Genomic DNA, 23,315 nt, shown 5'->3' with positions numbered 1-23,315 from the left:
CAAAACACTGAAGGACTTTACAGAGGTCTTTCAGCTTCGACCACTGCACACCAGACAACTACATGTTTGCCTGCAAACTGCCTGCCCGTGTAGCCTCCCTCAAATGAATTACAGCCTGCCTCTGTTCGCACAGCCTCTGAACCATGTGCAGGGTGGAGTTCCACCTTGTTGCAACGTCGATAATTAGGCGGTGCTTGGGAAGGTTTTGCAATCGCTGCAGCTTCTGCATACGACTGGAGTGTACGGGCGACCGGCGGATGTGCGAGCACAGTCTTCACACCTTATGGAGCAGGGGTGTTAACTCCGGATAATTATTGAGGAAGCACTGCACCACCAGGTTCAAGGTGTGAGCCAAGCAAGGTATGTGGCTGAGTTTTGAAAGGGCTATGGCTGCCACAAAATTCCGGCTGTTATCACTAACTACCTTGCCTGCCTCAAGATGTAGACTGCCCAGCCATGACTCAGTTTGTCGCTGCAAGTAGTCGGCCAGTATCTCTGCGGTGTGTCTGTTGTCGCCCAAACACAATATCTTCAACACAGCCTGCTGACGCTTATCACTAGCTTTTCGATAGTGGGACAACTCATGTGCAATACTGGCAGCTGCGAATGGAGTGCTCGTGCGACTGCACTCTGTGGACGAGCTTTCGCTTCTGGAGGAGGAGGAGGGTCGAATGCCTACAGCCAACTGTTTCCTATACCGTGGGCTATGCAGCACTGTCCCATCGCCGCTGTCCCCTGTGAACCCTGCATCCACCACATTAACCCAGTGCGCAGTGATGGACACGTAACAGCCCTGGCCATGCCTACTGGACCATGCATCTGTTGTGAGGAGCACCTTTCCACTCACTGATTGCTTGAGTGCATGGACAATGCGGTCTTTCACATGCACGTGGAGGGCTGGGATGGCTTTTCGTGAAAAGAAGTGCCGACTGGGTAGGTCATAGCGTGGTACTGCGTAGGCCACGAGCTCGCGGAAAGCTTTGCTTTCAACCAACCGGTAGGGCATCATCTCTAACGAGATTAGTTTGGCAATGTGGACGTTCAAAGCCAGTGTACGCGGATGAGAGGATGAGTACTTTCTTGTCCTACTCAGAGTCTCTGGTAGGGTGAGCTGGACTTGAGAGCTGCATATTGTGGAACTAGCGGTGGACATGGCGGACTGAGAGAGGGTTGGTGATGGTGATGGTGTTGGTGGTCTTGCTGATGGCCTAGATTCAGTCTTTCGTAGCAATAACATTGTGATTCCATGACTGATTTGCCCTTGCGACGACACCTCGACATTTGCTGCTTGTGGTGTGTTAACCGGTGGGCTTACAGTGGGGGAAACGATGTAGCGTTGCTGACTACCTTCATTCGGAGCAGGTGCACTTGTGGTGCATGAGGTTTGGTAGTCCGTCACCCTTGAAAGTGCATGGTGGTTAAATGTCTAAGCATGCAACTGGTATTCAAATTTCTCAGATTTTTCCCTCAGCTAAAGGTCTTTGCGCACTTCTTACAGATAACTTTTGCCTGATCATTAGGATTTTGTTCAAAAACGTGCCACACTGCATTCTTCCTACTATGGAAGACATTTTGAGGCCTTGCATGCTTTGCTAATTTGACGGTCTGGCCAAGCTGTCCTGCATCTCTTTTTGGTTTTAGTAACACGTTTTTGGACTGCTCCGGTCATGCCAGATAACAGCTGTTGCGATGTCGTTGCCTCCTGCGGATCCTCCTCCTCTTCTGAGCTATTGGCAGAGGCACCCTCTTCCCCCAATGGATGCCAATCTGGGTCAACAACTGGGTCATCCATCACCTCCTCTTTAATTTCATGTGCACCTTCCTCTGTGTCACCGTGTAAGGTGGTCTAGTATGTGGGAAGGGGCACCTGAGTTTCATCAGGGTCTGATTCTGCCTCAGTACACTGCGAGGACAATGTAGTGCTCTGAGTGAATGTACCAGCAGAAAAATTTAGCAATGGCTGTGCATCAGTGCACTCCATGTCAGATTCAACTTGGACTGGGGAATTCACTATTTGACTTGCTAACCCAGGCATGGGATGTGAAAAGAGCTCCATGGAGTAATCGGTAGTGTGGCCTGCCACATCTTTCACTTTTGTTAGGGGTGAAGGACACAAGGAAAGGTGTTGTTCCTGACCAGGTGCCTCCACTGACGACTCAGTGCTTTTATTTTTTGAAACTTCAGAAGAAGAGGCGAGAGAGCTGGAGGCTGTGTCAGCAATGTAAGCCAAAACTTGTTCCTGAAGCTGTTGCTTTAAAAGTGGTTTACCTATTCCCAGAAAAGAGCCTTCGAGGCCTTGTGGAGCCAGACGATGATGCAGGCTCAACACCTCCTGCCTTAGGTGCTATTGTGCTTTTGCCACTACCAACAGATGCAACACCACCACCATCGGGACCAGCTGGCAACCCCCGCCCACTTCCATGGCGTTTTCCACCATACTTCCTCATTTTTGTGAAAATGTACTGTAAAACAAGGTAGAAGGTGTATCTACTATTGGTGAGAATTTGAATCTCACTATAGATTTGAGGATGCAGAACTATTGTCTCAGGCCCAGTAGAGATTACACCTCAATGTAACAGGCTGAAATTGGATGGTGTATGACAAGGTGGAGGGTGTCTATAGGATTGATGAGAATTTGAATCTCACTATAGATTTGAGGACGCAGAACTATTGTCTCAGGCCCAGGAGAGATTACACCTCAATGTAACAGGCTGAAATTGGATGGTGTATGACAAGGTGGAGGGTGTCTATAGGATTGGTGAGAATTTGAATCTCACTATAGATTTGAGGACACTGAACTATTGTCTCAGGCCCAGTAGAGATTACACCTCAATGTAACAGGCTGAAATTGGATGGTGTATGACAAGGTGGAGGGTGTCTATAGGATTGATGAGAATTTGAATCTCACTATAGATTTGAGGATGCAGAACTATTGTCTCAGGCCCAGGAGAGATTACACCTCAATGTAACAGGCTGAAATTGGATGGTGTATGACAAGGTGGAGGGTGTCTATAGGATTGGTGAGATTTTGAATCTCACTATATATTTGAGGACGCAGAACTATTGTCTCAGGCCCAGGAGAGATTACACCTCAATGTAACAGGCTGAAATTGGATGGTGTATGACAAGGTGGAGGGTGTCTATAGGATTGGTGAGAATTTGGATCTCACTAGAGATTTGAGGAAGCTGACAATGATGCTCTCAGTCCAAGTATGGACGAAGGCAGCCTAATAAACAGGACTGCTGCACACACAAAAGGGTGGAAAAATGAACGCTTGGTAACTGTGCAGAAAAGAGGAAGAAAAGTATTTTTGCTTTTAAAAAAGCAGTTTGCACAGCAGTGTGCAAACAGCAATGCAGCTATCAGGGACCCTTATAAGGCAGCATAATAACCAACAGAGCTGATGCACAAAAAAAAGAGCCTCCCCTGTCACTGCACACAAAGTGTTGTGTTGAAAGTGGAAACCGCTAACACCAGAAGCAGTTCTTTGGTTCTTCTTCCCTGCCTAACGCTCTCCCTTATTCTGAATCAGCAGCAGCCTCTCCCTAATGCTAATATTGGCAGAAGTATGATGGCGGTCGGCGTTCACGCCCTTTTGTAGCCCCTGTGACGCCACACAAAGCCAGCCAATCATTTGCATGCCCTTCTCAAAGATGGTGGTGACCGATGCCTATGTCATTGCATTGCCCACAGTGTGCGTCCTCTATCATTGGCTGAAAAAGGGCGCTGGAAGCGTCTTTTGAAACGCGTCTTTGGCGCTCTGGTCGCCGACCTCGTGGCCAACCTCACGCTATGGTCGGGTTTCGTTTCATGAAACCCGACTTCAGCGAAAGTCACCGACTTTTGAATATGACCGACGCATTTTGCTCAACTCTAGTCCTCAGTGGTTGATACCTTTTAATGGCTAACTGAAAAGATGGTATGCAAGTTTTCGAGACTACTCAGGTCTCTTCATGAGCTATTGACTAATACAAAATCTGATGAGTCACATATTTATGCACAATACAGCACAGAAAAAATGCAATATATAAGACAAGTGACGTGAAGCAGATCTATCATTATGGGAAAGGGAAAAACATAAATATTGGACCAGTTCATAAATAAGGAGTCTGGATGTTTTATTGTCCTCTGATTGGGGTCTCCTAATGTGTTGTGACGCCCCCACAAGGTCTTGGGAGCAAATTCCTTAATTGATGTAAAAAAGACATAAATCCATGCGACACATTCTTGCCAGCATTGAGAGTGTCAAAGGTCATCATGAGCTTGTACTCACAGACCCTCCTGGCTCTCTGAGATGCGAAGTTACTTTTCAATACTAGTAATTTCATATCCATGGTGTCATGATCAGGCATACAAAAATGTTTTGCCACAGGTAGATCCATTCTCTTTTATCTTATTGTGTGGCGATGAGAATTCATCTTTGTTCTCAGTTTTTGCCAGGTCTCCCCCACATACAGACACCCAGTTGGACATTTAGTACAAATAATTAAGTACACCACATTAGATGTGATGCAGCTGAATGTACCTGGGATCTTGTAGTCCTGATGTGAGTTGGGGATCTTTACCTTGTCCGTGGTCAATATAAATGGACAGGTTTTACATTTTTTCTGGTTGCAAGGAAAGGTTCCTGCAGCTGTTGGAGAGGACAGGGAGCTTCTGACAATGATGCTTCTTAGATTTGGGGGCTGCCTAAAGCACAGCAGAGGTGGGTCTTGAAAAATGGATTTTAATCGGGCATCTTTTTGTAGTTAAGGTTGTAATTTCCGTGCAGCTCCCCTTAGCACTTCCAGATTTGGGTTGTAGGTGACTACTAGAGGCACTCGGTTATTCTCTTCCTTAACTTTGTAATGTAGCAGGTGATTCCTTGACATTCTGGTGGCTCTTGTAATATGGTTTTCAATTGTTCTTGGATGGTAGCTGATTCAAAAATGTCTTTTTGAGGCAGCCAAGGTGTTCATCTCTATCCATGGGATTGGAACATATACAATTGTATCTGATGGCTTGGCTATAGATAATAGAGATCTTTGTGTGTTTTGGATGGAAACTGTCCCATTTAAGGTATGTTGGATGGTCGATTGGCTTCTGATACAGGGATGTCTCTATTTCATTGTTTTTTAGCTTAATGATGGTGTCCAAAAAGTTAATATCAGTGCTGGAGTAGTTGAGTGTTAAGTTGATGGTGGGATGAAATTGATTAAACTGTTCGTGGAACATCTTTAGCTGTTGCTCAGACTTCATCTAGATGATTAAAATATCATCAATGAAGCAGTAGTAGGCCAGAGGCCTGATGGGACATGAGGACAGAGTGTCACTTTCAAGCTTGGCCATGAAAAGATTTGTATATTGTGGAGCCATTTTACTTCCCATAGCTGTGCCAGTCTCCTGTAGATAGATCTTGTTGTCAAATTCAAAGCAATTGTGAGTGAGGATGAATTTTATAAGTTTCACCACAGCATTTGTTCAGCACACCACTTTCATTTGTTCATTTTCAAGTTATTTCTGTGACCATTGTGGGTTTTTCTGTCATTACACGAGGGGTTCCAACAATTTGACCATGTGTGTTTCTGTTGAAGATATGAACTTTTGAGAGCCCGTTATTGCATTTTAATGCAATCTTGAGGTGACCAAAAAAATGTAATTCTGGCGTTTTGATGTTTTTTTCTTGTTACACCATTTAGTGGTCAGGTTAATTTTTTCTTATATTGATAGATTGGGTGATTCTGAACGTGGCGATTCCAAATATGTGTAAGTTGGATTTTGTTATTGTTTTAGTTTGAATGGGGCGAAAAGGGGGCGATTTGAAATTTTATATATTTTTTAAAAACATTTTTTTTACTTTTGGCACGCTTTAATAGTCTCCATGGGAGACTAGAAGTTTCCATAACCCGATTGGCTCTGCTACATACAAGCGATGATCAGATCGCCTGTATGTAGCAGAATTTCTGACTTGCTATGAGCAATCCGGCAGTGACAACCATAAAGATTTGCTGGAGTCCTCTGGTTGTCATGCCAACCCATTGCGACCCACTGTCATTTGACATGGGCGCCGATGGGTGGGATTTCTGGCGCGCTTGCCGGAATCACGTGTAAAATGCCGCTGTCAGAGTATTACAGTGACATTTAACTAGTTAACAGCTGCGGGTGGATCACGATTCCACCCATGGCTGTAAGTTGCACATGTCAGCTGTCAGAGCCGGAGCCCTCATCAAAGGGAAGGAGTCCGATATCGGCGTACTATTACTCCTGATGTTGGAAATGGGTTAAGGACTTTGCTGAGATGCATCTGCCAAACTAAAGGCCTTGAGAACCTGTTTTAGTCTGCCAGTTCTGCCCTGCTACTGACTCAGTTTGTGACCCATGATGATCTCACCATATGCCTTCATACCAACATGATTTGTTTCTTCTATGAAAATTGTACTGTAAGTGCCAATCGTCTTGATGGACAACACAATTTTAAAAGAATTTAAATGTATAACCAAGTATAGGCATTTTTTAAAGCAAACACTTATTCTGTTTTAAAAAAGTAGATTTTATTTTCTGATATACGAAAAGTAGAGCATTTTTAGAAATTTTGATAACCCAATCTCAAGATACCAGCCCAAGTAGAGAAGTTAAATTATTGACCTTCCCAATAAACTGCAGTAATTCCTAACAGTGGGAATGGGAAGATCTCCATTTCACTCTGGTTAGAGTTGGTCATCACGAATGAATCTGTTGCCTTCAGAATGTTTTCCATAGTAAATGTAGCGGCATTTCCCTGCAACTCCTAAAATACAAAAGAAAAGAGTGGTGGTTATTTCTCATTATGATAATAAAAATTAAAATTCCAATTTTCAAGGTATAATTTAGAGTAATCCACTCCAAACCAGGGACTGCTGACGATGATCACCTAAAAACTTGGTTTATGTAGTTTATATACTGGGATTGTAAGATGTTTCATTTCCTGAATGAACATACACATGAATATTCACAAAGACTCGTCCCTGTTTGTGTTATCAAGTCATAGAATCCTATAGAGGCTTATGTCTGTCACTCTATAGGAGAAACTGTGAATGACAATGTATGTGGAGTTTGTAGAAAACACAATATTTTGGGGAAAACCTGTGATTGAGCCTTTACACCAAGATAGTGGGAAGGGATTGCAGTGGAGTGGCTGTCTTTGGATGATTGTAACCTTCATGGTGTAAATTGAACAAGTCATTCTACAATGGGAGTATATATGACTTTCACAGATAGATCATGTACTGATTACACTCACTGGCCACTTTATTAGGTACACCATGCTAGTAAGGGGTTGGACCCCCTTTTGCCTTCAGAACTGCCTCAATTCTTCGTGGCAGAGATTCAACAAGGTGCTGGAAGCATTCCTCAGAGATTTTGGACCATATTGACATGATGGCATCACACAGTTGGCGCAGATTTGTCGGCTGCACATCCCTGATGCGAATCTCCCGTTCCACCACATCCCAAAGATGCTCTATTGGATTGAGATCTGGTGACTGAGGAGGCCATTTGAGTACAGTAAACTCATTGTCATGTTCAAGAAACCAATCTGAGATGATTCGAGCTTTATGACATGGCGCATTATCCTGCTGAAAGTAGCCATCAGATGTTGGGTACATTGTGGTCATAAAGGGATGGACATCGTCAGCAACAATACTCAGGTAGGCTGTGGCGTTGCAACGATGCTCAATTGGTACCAAGGGGCCCAAAGAGTGCCCAGAAAAAATTCCCCACACCATGACACCACCACCACCAGCCTGAACCGTTGATACAAGGCAGGATGTATCCATGCTTTCATGTTGTTTACGCCAAATTCTGACCCTACCATCCGAATGTCGCAGCAGAAATCGAGACTCATCAGACCAGGCAACGTTTTTCCAATCTTCTACTGTCCAATTTCGATGAGCTTGTGCAAATTGTAGCCTCAGTTTCCTGTTCTTAGCTGAGAGGAGTGGTACCCAGTGTGGTCTTCTGCTGCTGTAGCCCATCTGCCTCAAAGTTCGACGCACTGTGCGTTCAGAGATGCTCTTCTGCCTACCTTGGTTGTAACGGGTGGCAATTTGAGTCACTGTTGCCTTTCTATCAGCTCGAACCAGTCTGCCCATTCTCCTCTGACCTCTGGCATCAACATGGCATTTCCGGCCACAGAACTGCCGCTCACTGGATTTTTTTTCTTTTTCGGACCATTCTCTGTAAACCCTAGAGATGGTTGTGCGTGAAAATCCCAGTAGATCAGCAGTTTCTGAAATTCTCAGACCAGCCCTTCTGGCACCAACAATCATGCCACGTTCAAAGGCACTCAAATCACCTTTCTTCCCCATACTGATGCTCGGTTTGAACTGCAGGAGATTGTCTTGACCATGTCTACATGCCTAAATGCACTGAGTTGCCGCCATGTGATTGGCTGATTAGAAATTAAGTCTTAACACACAGTTGGACAGGTGTACCTAATAAAGTGGCCAGTGAGTGTATAGTAATTGAATCATAGAATGTTAGAGTCGGAAAGAACTACCAGGGTCATCATGTCCAACCCCGTTCAATGCAGTATTCACTAAACCATCCCAGACAGATGTCTGTCCAGCCTCTGTTTGAATACTTCCATTGAAGAAGAACTCACCACCTCTCATGACAGCCTGTTCCACTCATTGATCACACTCACTTTTAACACGTTTTTTCTAATATGCAATCTGTACCTTCTTGCTTTCAGTTTCATTCCATAACTTCTCCTATTTGCATGTGCACATTAGAATAAGTATGATCCCTCTAAACTGTGACATCCCTTCAGATATTTGTAGACAGCTATTAGATCTCCTCTTATCCTTCTTTTCTGCAAGCTAAACATTAACAGATCATTTAACTGTTCCTCATAGGACATACTTTGGAGTCCACTCACCATCCTGGTAGCTCTTCTCTTTACTTCTCCGGGTTTTTTTATGTTTTTTGAAAAATGTGGTGCCCAGAACTGGACACAGTATTTCAGATGAGGTCTGACCAAGGAGGAGAGTAGAGTGGGTAATTACTTCACGTAGTCTAGACTCTATGCTTTTTTTAATACATCCCAGAACTGTGTTTGCCTTATGTGCTGCTGCATCGCACTGTTAACTCGTGTAATCTGTAATCTATTTCTATAATAAAGTTATTTTCACACATTCTCTTGCTTAGTTGTATTCCTCCCATTCTGTACACATAATTTTTATTTTTCTTGCCCAAAATTTTGCACATCTCTCTCTCTTAAATGCCATTCTATTAGTGTTAGGTATCAGGTTTCTGCTTCTGCTCTGCAGGAATCCAGAGCCTCACATTCTGCGGTCTCCTGCTGTCTTTCTACTGCAGAGGAGATTACTTTGCAGCAGATCGCTCCAGAGACTAAGTCCCTCTGTGCACCTACTGGGCATGCTCACGAGACGATCTCTCATTGGAGATTGGGAGACATGTTCCCAGGTCCTGTTCGATCTCATTGGTCGATCTCGAAGATCTGGAAGGTCCCGCACGGCTATAAAAAGCACGCATGGCCATTCCGCCATGCGCTAGTATAGACTATACTTGCTATGTGTGAATGGTGACGGATGCTTGACTCTGGTGACTGACTCATTTAAAACCCCTTCCCTTTGATAATACGCATGTGGATAGAGAATTAGTTTAGTAGTCAGCGCCAGTCAGTGGCAAACCTTAAGCCACTGTGCTCACCGCACCGCTACGCTAGCATCCGACATCGCGCTTGCTTTCTGGCGTTGTCGTTGAGCGGCAGTGTCCTACGCCGCGCTGCAGTTGCAGCCCTCCTTGGCGTCCGCAGAAGCAACGCCGCACACACGATAGGTCTAGAGGGACGCAGCTCCTCTGTCTTTGATCCTGCTCCTGTGACCAGATACCGTGTGTGCATCTACCTGAAACCTGTGTCACTAACAGGTTCAGCATTTTGTATGTTTTTTGTTGTGGCACCTCTGTGTGTGAATAGAGGCCACTCTGCGCACTCCGGATGAAGATGAACCCGTGTGCATCATACCGCCATATTGCTTGTCTGCCACCACTTAGCAGCAGTTATACCACCTACTGCACGGTGGACCCCGAGCGGCGAACGCACTTTATTATTATTTTTATTTTAGTGCGTTCCGCCATTCCTAACAATTAGTCACTACCCATTGTTCAATCTTATCTAGATGTAAAGGTTAATCACAGTTTACTGTATTGTTGATATTTGTGATGTGATCATTGATCTGGACAGTAGAGAGCAGCAGTTGGTGGGCATTTGAGAAGAGTTGAAGGAAAGTCCGGATGGAAGTGAAGCTGTGCATCCTTGTATAAACTATGGATAGGGCAGTACAACTCTGGATCTGTTGTTGGTGACTCTGGGACGCATTGTTTGCCTTGAATTGAACTGACTCGGTCAGGATAATCTAGTACACAGCATCTTGGGCTAGGCCACGTGAGGCATTATATCTAAGGACTTGAATAAGCCCTGTGTTGGAGAGATCAGCAATACCTAAGAGCTTCAAGTTGGCATTTCTGATTATTCAGGACTCAGCCCAGCAGGGACCTTTCTACTTCAGTTTAAGGACATACCGGTACCATCTTATATCTGAACATATATACAGTGCCTTACGAAAGTATTCAGCCCCCTGGAACTTTTCAACCATTTCCCACATATCATGCTTCAAACATAAAGATACCAAATGTAAAATTTGCAAGGCACTGTATGCGCATATATAAATAGAATTATGGAAGTCCAGATAGTTAATAGAAAAGGCTTCTTCTTTAAAAGACACTTCAAAAACTGCACAGAGTAGGTGATTACTAAAGTACTGGCACAATACTATAGTTTTATTGATTTATGCATAGAAAGGGTTAATCGTGTTGTATTTTGCTTGCATATAACATATAATTCTGTTTAAGTATACATGCTTATACTCTTAGTTGGTGTTATTAAGAGTAACTACAGTCATTGTATTTGTTACTTAAGCAGTATTTATTTACTATCCTTTCCTGTGTTTTATAAACTGGTTAGTAAATATTCATATTATATTATCTAGTCTTTGTGTGTGTGCTAATTGTTTTACTATGAAACACTGCGGCATTTCAGAGTAATATGTTTATAGTGCAGGAGTGGGTCTCTGATTCACGCACCGTGTGGTTCAGTTCCATTTAAAGGGAATCTCTCACTCCATTTTAGCCCTATCAGCTGCTGGCACCGCCATCAGGGGCTTATCTACAGCATTCTGTAATGCTGTAGATAAGCCCCCGATGAAATCTGAAAGATAAGAAAAACACGTTAGATTATACTCATCGGGGCGGAGTCGAGTGCGGTGGGTGTCGCGGTCTGGTCCGGGTCCTCCCATCTTCATAAGATGACGTCCTCCTCCTTGCTTGTCCCTTGGCTCCTGAGCAGACGTACTTTATCTACCCTGTTGAAGACAGAGTAAAGTACTGCAGTGCGCAGGCGGCGGGAAACGTCAGAGAGGTCCGGCGCCTGTGCACTGCAGTACTCTGCTCTGACCTCAACAAGGCAGATAAAGTATGCCTGCGCAGGAGCCGAGGGAGAAGCAAGGACAAGGACATCAACATATGAAGATGGGAGGCGCCGGACGGGACAGCGACACCCATCGGACCGGATCGAACGCCGGGGTGAGTATAATCTAACTCTTTTTTCTTATCTTTCAGGTTACATCGGGGGCTTATCTACAGCATTACAGAACGCTGTAGATAAGCCCCTGATGGCGATGGCCACAGCTTATAGGGTTAAAATGGGGTGACAGACTCCCTTTAAACCTTTAAAAATATGAACATAACAATAACAAATGATTGCTTTGAAAACCAAAAAGTCACAAGAAGCATGGAAGTAGATTTCAAAAGGAGTTAAGAGTAGAAAATCATTGATCGACTTTGAAGAAAGGAAGACTACATAGAGCCACCCTGCAAGTAACATTATTGCTATAATCGGAGGAGACACTGTCAAAAATATAGACAGGAGAGGAGCTGTGCACAGTGACAGGAAGCAGAACATCTGACAAAGATACTGGTGCCAGTATTCGCTTGCACCAATCACATCCCTAACAAGAGGTGACAATGCTTGCCAGCCACAGCGTCTTGAAGTTCTCTCATCACAACTCGCAGATTCTCCTCGTTACAAAGATCTTCATTACACACAATGGTGCTGGGAGGCTGCTGTGTGGGAGACTCGCTAACAGAGGGATTTAGTTCAAATCAAGCTGTGCAAATTGGACATCAATGCGTCTGATACACTTGTCAGTGGGCACGAGTTGATAGGAGTAAAAACACGTAAAAACTTTAGTATCTATCTAACTCATATCTATCTATCTCTATCCCATATCAATCAATCAATCAATCTATCCCATATATATTTTTAATCTATCTCTCTATCTATCCTACATCTATCTAATCTAGCTATCTGATATCTATCTTTAAACCATCAGTGGAGAAGGAAAGCAAAGAACCTGGCATCGGGAACGAGACGCGAATCTAAATATACCTTGCTAGACAGCTCCTCAAGAGTCCAATAAGAAGGCGGTGATCTGGGTACTTGCCGGATATAAAGTGCAACGTGAATATCCAATGTTAAAGGAAAGGCAGCACTCACCGTAGTAGTCTTGACACTTTATTCAAAGCATGTTAAAACATAACAATGGGGAAAAGAGGTGGAGACAATGACAGGACTATGGCCATTTCATGTGCAAGCGACTTCCAAGGGTCCAAGGACACCCATGAAGCATGATGAAGAGACCTAAGAAGTCCTGAAAGCTTGCTTGGTGACATCATTCATTTTATCTTTGATAGCCATTAAATGGTACCATAACTCCAAGATTATTATTTTCTTTTTGCCTCTGAGAGCAATCTTATTTCATAATAGTAACATTGAAAATACAACTCATCCCACAAAAAACAAGCCGTCACACAGATAGCCTCTTGTAATGTGACAAATGAAACTGCAAAAAAATATAACTGCTTCCTTAATTAGGTTCAACTCATTATTCCCTTGCAGCATCAGCATAGACGTCATATTTGCGTCCACTAGTGTCATGATATAACATGGTCTAGTTAGTGTAATCGTATTGGGCCAAGTATTTCCATGAGGATTATTGGTCGCTTTTCATAGTTTACTTGTATGTTCATTTAAAAAAAAAAAATAGTTATACAGAGATCAAAAAAGTCAAAGCAGTCAAAAAGTTTTAAAAAAAATAGTCATGCCTTCTCTATTGTGAAAAACACAAGCAAATGGCATTTGCACATATTAAGTATTTGCTACACACATTTTAGCACCCACAACTTGACTCTTGGCAGGAAAAACGCTGCTGAAAAATATGCGTTTTTGAGCTTGTTTTTTTTAATACATTTATTCCCATTCATTAGATTAGGTGAAAAATGCTGCAAGAATTGACATGCTGCAGATCTGAAACTGCTTCAAATCTGCAATGAAACAATAAGTAGCATGTGAATGAGGTTTCAGACATCTCATTCGCTTTGCTGGGGTAGAAAAATGCTGCGTTATTTGTGACAAAAGCATGACATGTGAACATAGCCTAAGGAGCTTGCACAACAGTGCATAATAAAGCCAATAAAAACACATGGGTGGGTGTTAAGAGGACAAATAAAAGACAAATAAAATCCTTTTTTACCATTGTGCAATATTCCAAAGTACATCTCTTAAGGTACTGTCACACTTAGCGATGTACCAGCGATCCCGACCAGCGATATGACGCGGTCAGGATCGCTGGTGCATCGCTAAGTGGTCACTAGTGAGCTGCCACACAGGCAGATCTCACTAGCGACATCGCTGGGGTCGGGGGTCGCAACTTACCTGTCACACTAGGCGATCCTGCGTCCTCCCGCCCGGCTCCACACTCGTCGCTCGTCTCTCCACAGGAAGCTGACGACGAGAAGCGGTCCGGGACGTTCTCGCGCGATCAGCAATAACCAGCGGGGGAGCGGGTCGTAGGTAAGTATCACACACAGCGATATCGCTAGCAATACCGCTATAACGTCACAAGTTATAGCGATATTGTTAGCGATATCGCTTAGTGTGACAGTACCTTAAGTTAATAGGTGTATTGATTTATAGTTATCCAAGTACCGTGCTTCTTGGGAGACTCCGGTGACGGTTACATAGTCCGAGTTTTATTACCGATGGTCGCTTGTTTCCCTTTGGAATAGAAGCAAATTGCCATTTCTAAAAGTAGCTAAAAGAATATGAAAAGCAGCTCCAGTATGTATGAACTGGAGATGGCACACGCAGCATCAGTCAGAAATCACGGCCATCTAAATACCGCACTAGAATTGTAAGCCAGAACCAAAAAGCAGAGCAAAAGATTGCATGTAAAATAAGCATGTCCTATACGGTGAGATTAGCTGATATTTGCAGAATTGCTCTTGAAGGGATAGTTTATCAAGTAGCTTTTACTGACAGGCCCCAGGTATATGCCAGTCAGTTCCTATTCGTCCTGGGACTTTGATAGCGTAGTGACTGGAGGTGGTGTGAAACATGGAAGTGTGAGTCAGCTGTCACCTTGCATTAAATTCTCAGAAGATGTTTGCCCAATTTCCGGATAGATGACAGATTTGGCAGGGGAGGGAGCAGGATAGCTAAGATGCTGACACTTACCATAAAACTCAGATTTTCTTATGGCATGCGTAAACCCTTAACAACATACTGCACAGCTATGTTACAAATATGTAGGCTTGGTATTTGCAGTCATCCGGCAGTACAGGAAGGCCGAGCCATTATGGCCCCCCACTGACTGAATCTAAAGTCCACATAATCTCTTCCGATTTTCCCAGAACTGTGCTCACTGTGACAATAGCGGCTGCAGCAAGAGAAACGGGACTTCTCAATGTGACAGTACATGAGAAATCAATGATGACATGACATGAATGGAGGGGTGAGGTGTGGAGGGAAGCGTCTCCGGGGACACGTCACACACACCACAGGTCACACAATTACATTGATGTGGACCTACAAACAAAGATAAGTTGTTACTAGCAGAGACTAACAGGGATATGAAATGGAGTCAAGCAATTACACAGCTGGAGAGCAGAATATGTGCAGCAGATAAGCATTGGAAACCCTCCAGATGCTAGAAAGGTCGTCAATGTGTAATGGACCAGTCTGTGAAAGAAACCATTAAACTTTTCATTACTAGAGCAAGTAGCTAACGTTGTGCCAAAAAGCTAAATAGGAAGATAGATAATAAAAGCGCTTACACCACAAAATACCACAGGTTGGATGTTGCTAACAAGTAACCATGCCATCCAACAATGCCAAAGATGCCATGCAATAATGCCAAAGATGCCATCCAACAATGCCAAAGATGCCATGCAATAATGCCAAAGATGCCATGCAATAATGCCAAAGATGCCATCCAACAATGCCAAAAATGCCATCCAACAATGCCAAAGATGCCATGCAACATTGTCAAAGATGCCATCCAACAATGTCAAAGATGCCATCCAACAATGTCAAAGATGCCATGCAATAATGCCAAAGATGCCATGCAACAAATCCAAAGATGCCATCCAACAATGTCAAAGATGCCATCCAACAATGCCAAAGATGCCATCCAATAATGTCAAAGATGCCATCCAATAATGTCAAAGATGCCATCCAATGATGCCAAAGATACCATCCAACAATGTCAAAGATGCCATCCAACAATGCCAAAGATGCCATGCAATAATGCCAAAGATGCCATCCAATGTCAAAGATGCCATCCAATGTCAAAGGTGCCATCCAACAATGCAAAAGATGCCATCCAATAATGTCAAAGATGCCATCCAACAATGTCAAAGATGCCATCCAACAATGCCAAACATGCCATCCAATAATGTCAAAGATGCCATCCAACAATGCCAAAGATGCCATCCAACAATGCCAAAGATGCCATGCAATAAAGCCAAAGATGCCATGCAACAATGCCAAAGATGCCATCCAACAGTGTCAAAGATGCCATCCAACAATGCCAAAGATGCCATCCAATAATGTCAAAGATGCCATCCAATGATGCCAAAGATACCATCCAACAATGTCAAAGATGCCATGCAATAATGCCAAAGATGCCATCCAACAATGCCAAAGATGCCATCCAACAATGTCAAAGATGCCATCCAACAATGCCAAAGATGCCATCCAATGATGCCAAAGATGCCATCCAAAATATTCTTGGTGCTGCGATATCGGTACAATATTTGTTTTGCAGTTCATGGTGGTGACAGCACTATACAACACTGTTATGTGAATGTATGGAAGTGTGAATTTGTGTGTTATTATCCTCGCTTTTATAGCACCAACATATTCCGTATTCCACAACACATTATAGTTATTTTTATCACAGTCCCCATTGGGACTCACAGTCTTAATTTTCTATCAGAATAATGAGGAAATCGGAGCAATGAAACAGTAAGTACTCAGAGGAAGAAAACACAAATGCAAGGAGAACATGTTCACTTTTACATCCCTGAGAAATTTACTGTTTTTCATCCTTAGTGCATTCAATTTTTTCTTATCCATTTTTAAACACTAAAGGAGGCCCGAACTACCAGAAATCGTATTTCTTTATTTACTCTTAACAATGGCTCATTGAAACACGGATCAAACTCAAATGTAGCACTGAAGTACAAAACTGTCTTCATTGTCACATGTTTTATGCAGATCCCCATAGACTTTGGTGGTCACGTCTGATCCACAAAATGGATGATAACAGGACATGCTTCATGTCTCATGAATCAGACACATGGATCTGTTTTCAAAACTGATGTGCATGGCTCAGTGAAACTCTATTAACTGAATGAAAATGGCCCATGAATGTATGGGTGTAGGCAAATTTATTTCTACTCACTCAATCTTGCACAGACATTCTTCTAATTTTTCAAAGTATTAATCAGACGAACACGGTCCACACACCTCAGTTACACAACTCGTTTACACGACCTACCAAGTTTTGAGCTTATCGACTAGTGATGGTCTAGATGTGGTCAAGCATTGGAGCTCTCTGTTTTGTATGTATGTTATATTTTTAATATTTTTTAACAAATTTAAGCACGTGGAGCTAAGCCAATGTAAACCATATTTTAATTCTCCCAAGTCATATTTCAATACCCTTAGCCTTTGGCTCAAGTCCTAGTTTATTAGGCAAAGATGTGTTTGTGAATGGACAGTAAGGGAAAGGGGTAAGGGCCATGAGTATCAATTGTACCCTCACAACGCCGTCAGGCCTCCCAAACTGCCATCCTGTACTTATTACTATCTTATATCTTTCTCACAAGTCCTTTTTATTGTCTTATACAGTAGTTTACTGCATATAGCAAAAAAACTATTTTATAACTGCAGTGGCAATATGTAATTATTGGGTGAATAGTCATTGGAGCATTGTTTCCCCAAGACTAGTCACCCAATAATTACAAAATCACCACCACTGTTGGAAAATTACTTTTTCATCCAACTAATCATGTTATCATGGCACCACAGTAAGTCACATATATTCACACTTGCTTTATTGGTGCACTGCTAATGCCCAGGGAGGTAGTGGTGATGCAGGACCCAGCCAAAACGCAGGCTCTGCAAATCTTGTGGCTTGCTGTGTACTACATCACCGCTACCTCCTAGAGCATAAGCAGTGCACCGGTGTAGCCAGGGTGCTTATGTAAGATAGACACCGGGCCATAGTCATGACCGAACATTCCGATGCTGTTGTGCCCGGTCCTCCCCTCACAGGACTATCTTTAGTCACTTGCATACAAATAAAGGCAGAGTAGTTATCTCACAATGCAGAACTTTACTGATGTCTCCAGATTACATGCTTGATGGGCAATAAATTCTTTGTTACATTACATAACAGCTTTCCCTTCTTCACTCTCTTCCAACTATGCAGCTTGAGATCGGGTCGCACCCACTTGTACGTATTACCGGTATCCCTCCTGTACTTACTTAATATCACTGGTGCTTCCCTTTGCCGTTTCGCCCCATCTCCTAGAGAATGTGCCCAGGCTGCGAGTCGCCACATGATGAACACTCGCCCGTCTGGCTGCCCTTTGCTTCTTTCAATTCCTTCACTGAGGAACTCTATTCATCTGATCTTGTTGCTATACTTGTCCTTCTTTACTGGAAAGCTGGGCACTTTGCTTTAACGTTGCTGGCAGTCTGTGTAGAGTCCTGAGTCCTGAACACTTAAGCTCAAGTCACAATGAGGGTTTTACACCCCCAGGCAATTAAGCGCATCCACAGGGTTCGAACACTCCTGCCCTCACTGACTCTTACAAAGAAGTCCCCCTATATTCCTATACAGCTAACCTCTCCTATTGTTAACCCCATATCTCCATCCAAAATGTGACAAACTCTATGCCCCCATCTAGTGGCCATAACACTAATTACACTGTCCCTAGTATATACATAGGTTAAAGAGCAACATGAAATATACACGTTATATCATAATACGGTATGAATCAGGATAACACGTAGCAACATTATATATACACATTAGGAGCATGGGGAACTTAAAGGGACATAGGGGTTTTTTTTTTTTACATATCCCTACATCTACCCCTAGTTTACTGTTCATTGTCAAGGAGGCTAAGATTTTCAAAAAAAGGGTGATGACTTCACTTTTGCAAGTCATGTCACTCAGGTCCCCAAGGGGCAAGATAACAGGATAAAATAGTTTTTTAGCATAGGAAGAAATTAATAAGAAAATATAATGGGCTTGTTAGAGAAGGAATAAAGATAGCAATAAATACATGGAAGTGGTTCAGTGGGCCTGGCGATGCTGTCAGTTTCCTTTTAAATACTTACTTTCGTGATGAGATTTCCATTTGCCTTTCTTTGAACTTTGTATGCATCTGAGTGCTAAAGGTGACACTTTGTCTTCTCCAAAGGTCCATTTGGTATAAAACAGACCATTAAGCAACCACCAGTTTGTTTGCAGGTTGTCAAGCAGTGGTCATTTAACAGCAATGCCCAGCTTGTATAAATAAGCCCTAAGAGTTACCTGGTATTAGGTCCCTGTCACACATAGCGACTCACCAGCGATCCCGACAACGATATCAACGTGTCAGGATCACTGGTGAGTCGCTACATGATCGCTGGTGAGCTGTCAGACAGACAGCTTCACCAGCGATCAGAACCAGTGACGCCCAGCGCGTGGTGTCACTGTGTACTTAGTTACCAGTGAGCTGATGCAGGGAGTTGGTAACTAAGGTACACATCGGGTTTCTAAGGGACGTGTGTTACTTAGAAACCCGATGTGTACCTTAGTTACCAGCTCCCTGCATCAGCGCGCTGGTAACTAAGGTACACATCGGGTTTCTAAGCACAGCGCCGTGCTTAGATACCCTGCATTTACCTTAGTTACCAGCTGATCACTGGTCTCCCGCCTGTCACACGCAGCGATGTGTGCTGGCCAGCGGGAGACCAGCAACCAACAAAATGTCAAGGGCTTTCCTACAGCGATCAGCGATACCGGCAGGGGGGCTGGTCGCTGATCACTGTCACACACAGCGATCTCGCTGGTGAGATCGCTGTTGCGTCACAAAAATTGTGACTCAGCAGCGATCTTGCTAGCGAGATCGCTATGTGTGACGGGGCCCTAACTAATAACAGAAAGCCATAGCCCTTTTACTAAAGCAAAGCTGCAGCCTGAATAAATAATACCACATACGGTGTTACTCAGACCAACCCAACCTCCATGTAGTCCCAGGTCACAACTCTGCCTAAATAAAAATAATAACAAATTACAAATGTATGTATTAATGTGTTAATTGGTCCAGTTTCTTTCTGTGTGCAGATTCAAGTCCATCAACTGTTGCTGGAGTTTGCAACAACTCCATTCCTGTCTGAGTGTTTAGTTGCTAGATTTGCATGCTGTTTATAAAGTTAGAAAAAAAAACTCCCAGAGGCTCACACAGGGAGAGCATATGACTGTATTTCCTCTTTTTCCTGTGTCTGTGTATGAGAGAAGCCGCCTGCTGTAGATGCTGTACAGATAGAGACACACAAATGATTTATTCCTGATCTATTAAGCTTATCATATATTGTTCCTGAATAAAGAGCTCTGTTGTCACACGCTTGGAGAGTATCCTAAATAATTTACTGCCCACAAATGTAGGGACATTAGAATGCTTTTTTATTTATATGTCAGATTCAGATTATTATGCACTTTTTAATTTACCAATGGTGAATTTTAGAAACCCCGTTTTCAATTTAGATAGTTTTTTAAGCAGACGAAGGCGGCTCAGTGATGAACGAGCATGTCTAAAGCTAATTTCACATTAGCATTTTTTTGCGCAGCACATCGTGCGCAATAGAAACGCATGCAAAAAAACGCAGCATGCGCTTTTGCATGCATTTGCGTTTTTATGCGCATTCGTTCTCTAGGGGTTAAAACCAGTGTCTACACATTTTTACGCCAAAAACGCATGCGCACGAAAACACAGACGAACGCATGTCCATGCGCACGCCTGCGTTCCCATAGACTGTAATGCGTTATTTTGTAGCATTCCGTGCGCACGCTTTTTTTACGCCTTTGGACGGACCCAAAAATGCAACAGGTTGCGTCTGGCGCGCCTAGGCGCACACCTTGAAAAAACGCATATGCACGAAAACGCATTCGAACGCTTGCAAACGCAAGACCATGCGCACGCAATGTTAAACATAGGTACGCATGATGCATGGACGCGCACGATGCGCTGTGCAAAAAAACGCTAATTGGAAACCAGCCTAAGTAGTGATCAGCACACAGCGGTAACCACACTTGTCATCAAGGGATCATATTTTATCACTAAAGGTATTGCATTTCTTCTATATGGTTTTTATACAAATTTATCCCACTGCCACAAAGAACAAGAAATAAGCAATGTTTTAATGCTAATGATGATTAGATGAGACAATCATAAGGTCATTCTTATAAATAATATTAGTAATAAATAAAGAGAAACTATTTAAAACTGCCTGTCTGATAACCAATACCAGCTGAATGCATGTGTGGTCTCTGCACAAATGTACACGGCACAATGGAGCATCTCGTCCCTTGACCCTATCTGCTTTTCTCCTCCATTCAAGATGTAATGTGACCTTAAATTCAGTCTACTTACTATTCATGTATTCCCGACTCAGGGACTATTAACCTGATTGCACTTAACGTGAATAGGGAAGAGCAATATTAGGTGCAGAGTGACATAAAGGCCTGTCGGAATTGCTTTTAGTGATCATGTTACTAGTAGTGATTTATGTTTTAACTCTTCCATAACAAAGACCTGAACATAGGCTAAAACCCCTAAACTCTACTGAGTATAATATCACTGGTTTTGGGTGTGTTTAGTACTTTTCATAAAATCATTCGCAGGAGTTTTACATCTCACGAATACAGCAAAACCAAAGAAATGAGCTGGAGCATAAGTTGATGTACGTGTAACGTGTAGGAGCACGCTCACACTGTTCACACTGAGCATATATCCCATAGTTAGTAAATAGTAATAGGTCATGTTGAAAAAATAGGGTATTTAGTTAACACCATTTTGATAAAAGCCATCCCACTGCGCCAACGTACTGTATACTCAATCGGCACAGTCCTATCGCATCTCAAGAATTAAAACCACACCTTGTGTCAGCTGACCTCACTATAGATAAGGACAGAGCAAGTGGACAAAGTAATGTTTTAATATTAGATATAGGATAGGACTGCCCCAATTGGGTACACCTTGTCGCGGTGGGATTGCTTTCATGCGTTTTTGATCAAAAGATCAAAATAATGTTAATTAAGTGCTCTGTTATTTACATGTACGGTACTATTACTTATATACTTATTAGAGGATATATGCTAATTTTATTTTTTTCTTGGGTTTTCTCTCTTGAATACAAACAGCAGCAAGGTATAATGGAGAAAACACTCACTACCATTTAGAAGATTTCCATAACTGAGATAGCAAAGATAGTTTCAGTGCAAATGCAAAAGCAAAATAATGGAAAATAACTGTAACGCTATTGCCTGCACCCCTTTCCCCCTTCATGCAGGGATGCTGGCATACTCACCACCCCACCTGTGCAGCGTAGTCTCCTAGTGTGCTCCTTGCTTACTTCTTGTACTGAGTCTAGGCAGCACGCCTAGAGCACGAGCACTCTCCAACTCTTAAAAGGGCAGTGCGCATATAGTAAACTGCACTCACCCTATACTGTAGCTGAGGGGCATTTAGTCTAAAGGGCCTGTCACACTAAGCGATATCGCTAGCAATATCGCTATAACGTCACTGTTTTTTGTGACGTTATAGCGATATCGCTATGTCTGATACCTACCTCTGACCGCTCCCCCGCTGGTTATCGCTGATCGCGCGAGAACGTCCTGGACCGTTTCTCGTCGTCAGCTTCCTGCTGGGCTTCCTGTGGCACCGACGAGCGACGCGTGGACGCGGGCGGGAGGACGTCAGGATTGCCTCATCTGACAAGTAAGTAGCGACCCCCGACTGCTGCTATGTCGCTGGTGAGATCTGCCTGTGTGGCAGCTCACTAGCGACCACTTAGTGATGCACCAGCGATCCTAACCGGGTCATATCGCTGGTCGGGATCTCTGGTGCATCACTAAGCGTGACAGTACCTTAAATGTTCACCTGCAAGATGGTTGAAAGAAAATAGCTGGGAGGCATCTTGTTTAAAAGGCACCCTACCCAATATGGAGGTGCTAAGCAAAACATTAAGTCAATAGGTAGTGTGGTGTTCTACCAGTGAAGTTATGAGGTCCTAGTGCGGCCATCCCTGAATCCGAAAGTTTCTGATTGTGGTGTGGTCAGTGCTTAACCCAAAGACCCAAGTCCTTGTGCGGCCAATGCCTGTTCATGTATCCATGTCTACGGATTGCTATAACCAGTCTCCAAACACTGAAGCCACATCTGTGGCACCTATATCCTAAAGCCGCTATGGAAGTACCTGAATGAGTCCAGTCTCTTCGCGTCAGTAACCTTTCTGCCAGAGGATCTAGAAGCTATTAGTCTGAATGGAGTCCAAGTACATATCTGTGTCTGTGCACCTGACCCCTGGGGTCAGCAGCTGCAGTCCTGGGGACTACCTTGGAGTGGTACCTGGTGGCTACCTGCAGTCAAGCCTGACTCAACCATCAGGAGCACCACTGAATACCTGGTAGCTGGTTAGCTATGCCCCTCCTAAGTAAACCTAGCCCAGTGGCACAGTGGGTGGTCAAAATCAAATATGCCACCTGCGTGCATCACAATTAGAAAGTATTTATTAGTGCACAATCCATGCTGGCTATCCAAACTATATTATTCTGAGGTTGGCATCCCACAGATTACTTATGGCTGGGAGAGCTGC

General features: G+C 43.3%; 1 protein-coding gene across 1 annotated transcript in view; it reads right to left on the bottom strand.

Annotated features, from left to right (window-relative positions):
• Positions 1–6,525: 6,525 nt before the first annotated feature.
• LRMDA (leucine rich melanocyte differentiation associated) overlaps positions 6,526–23,315 on the bottom strand; it is a 1,311,384-nt gene continuing 1,294,594 nt past the window's right edge. Inside the window, exon 7 of the mRNA XM_073571197.1 lies at positions 6,526–6,767. Within this exon, the coding sequence (XP_073427298.1) occupies positions 6,688–6,767 (80 nt within the window). The 3' untranslated portion in view covers positions 6,526–6,687. The remainder of the gene's footprint in view (positions 6,768–23,315) is intronic.

Source organism: Dendrobates tinctorius, unplaced genomic scaffold (genome assembly GCF_039654945.1).
Source record: "Dendrobates tinctorius isolate UK_male_01 unplaced genomic scaffold, ASM3965494v1 ptg000028l, whole genome shotgun sequence".
In the NCBI taxonomy this organism is placed as follows: domain Eukaryota; kingdom Metazoa; phylum Chordata; class Amphibia; order Anura; family Dendrobatidae; genus Dendrobates; species Dendrobates tinctorius.
Note: the sequence above shows the minus strand (reverse complement) of the source record. Positions and strands in the feature narration are given on the sequence as shown.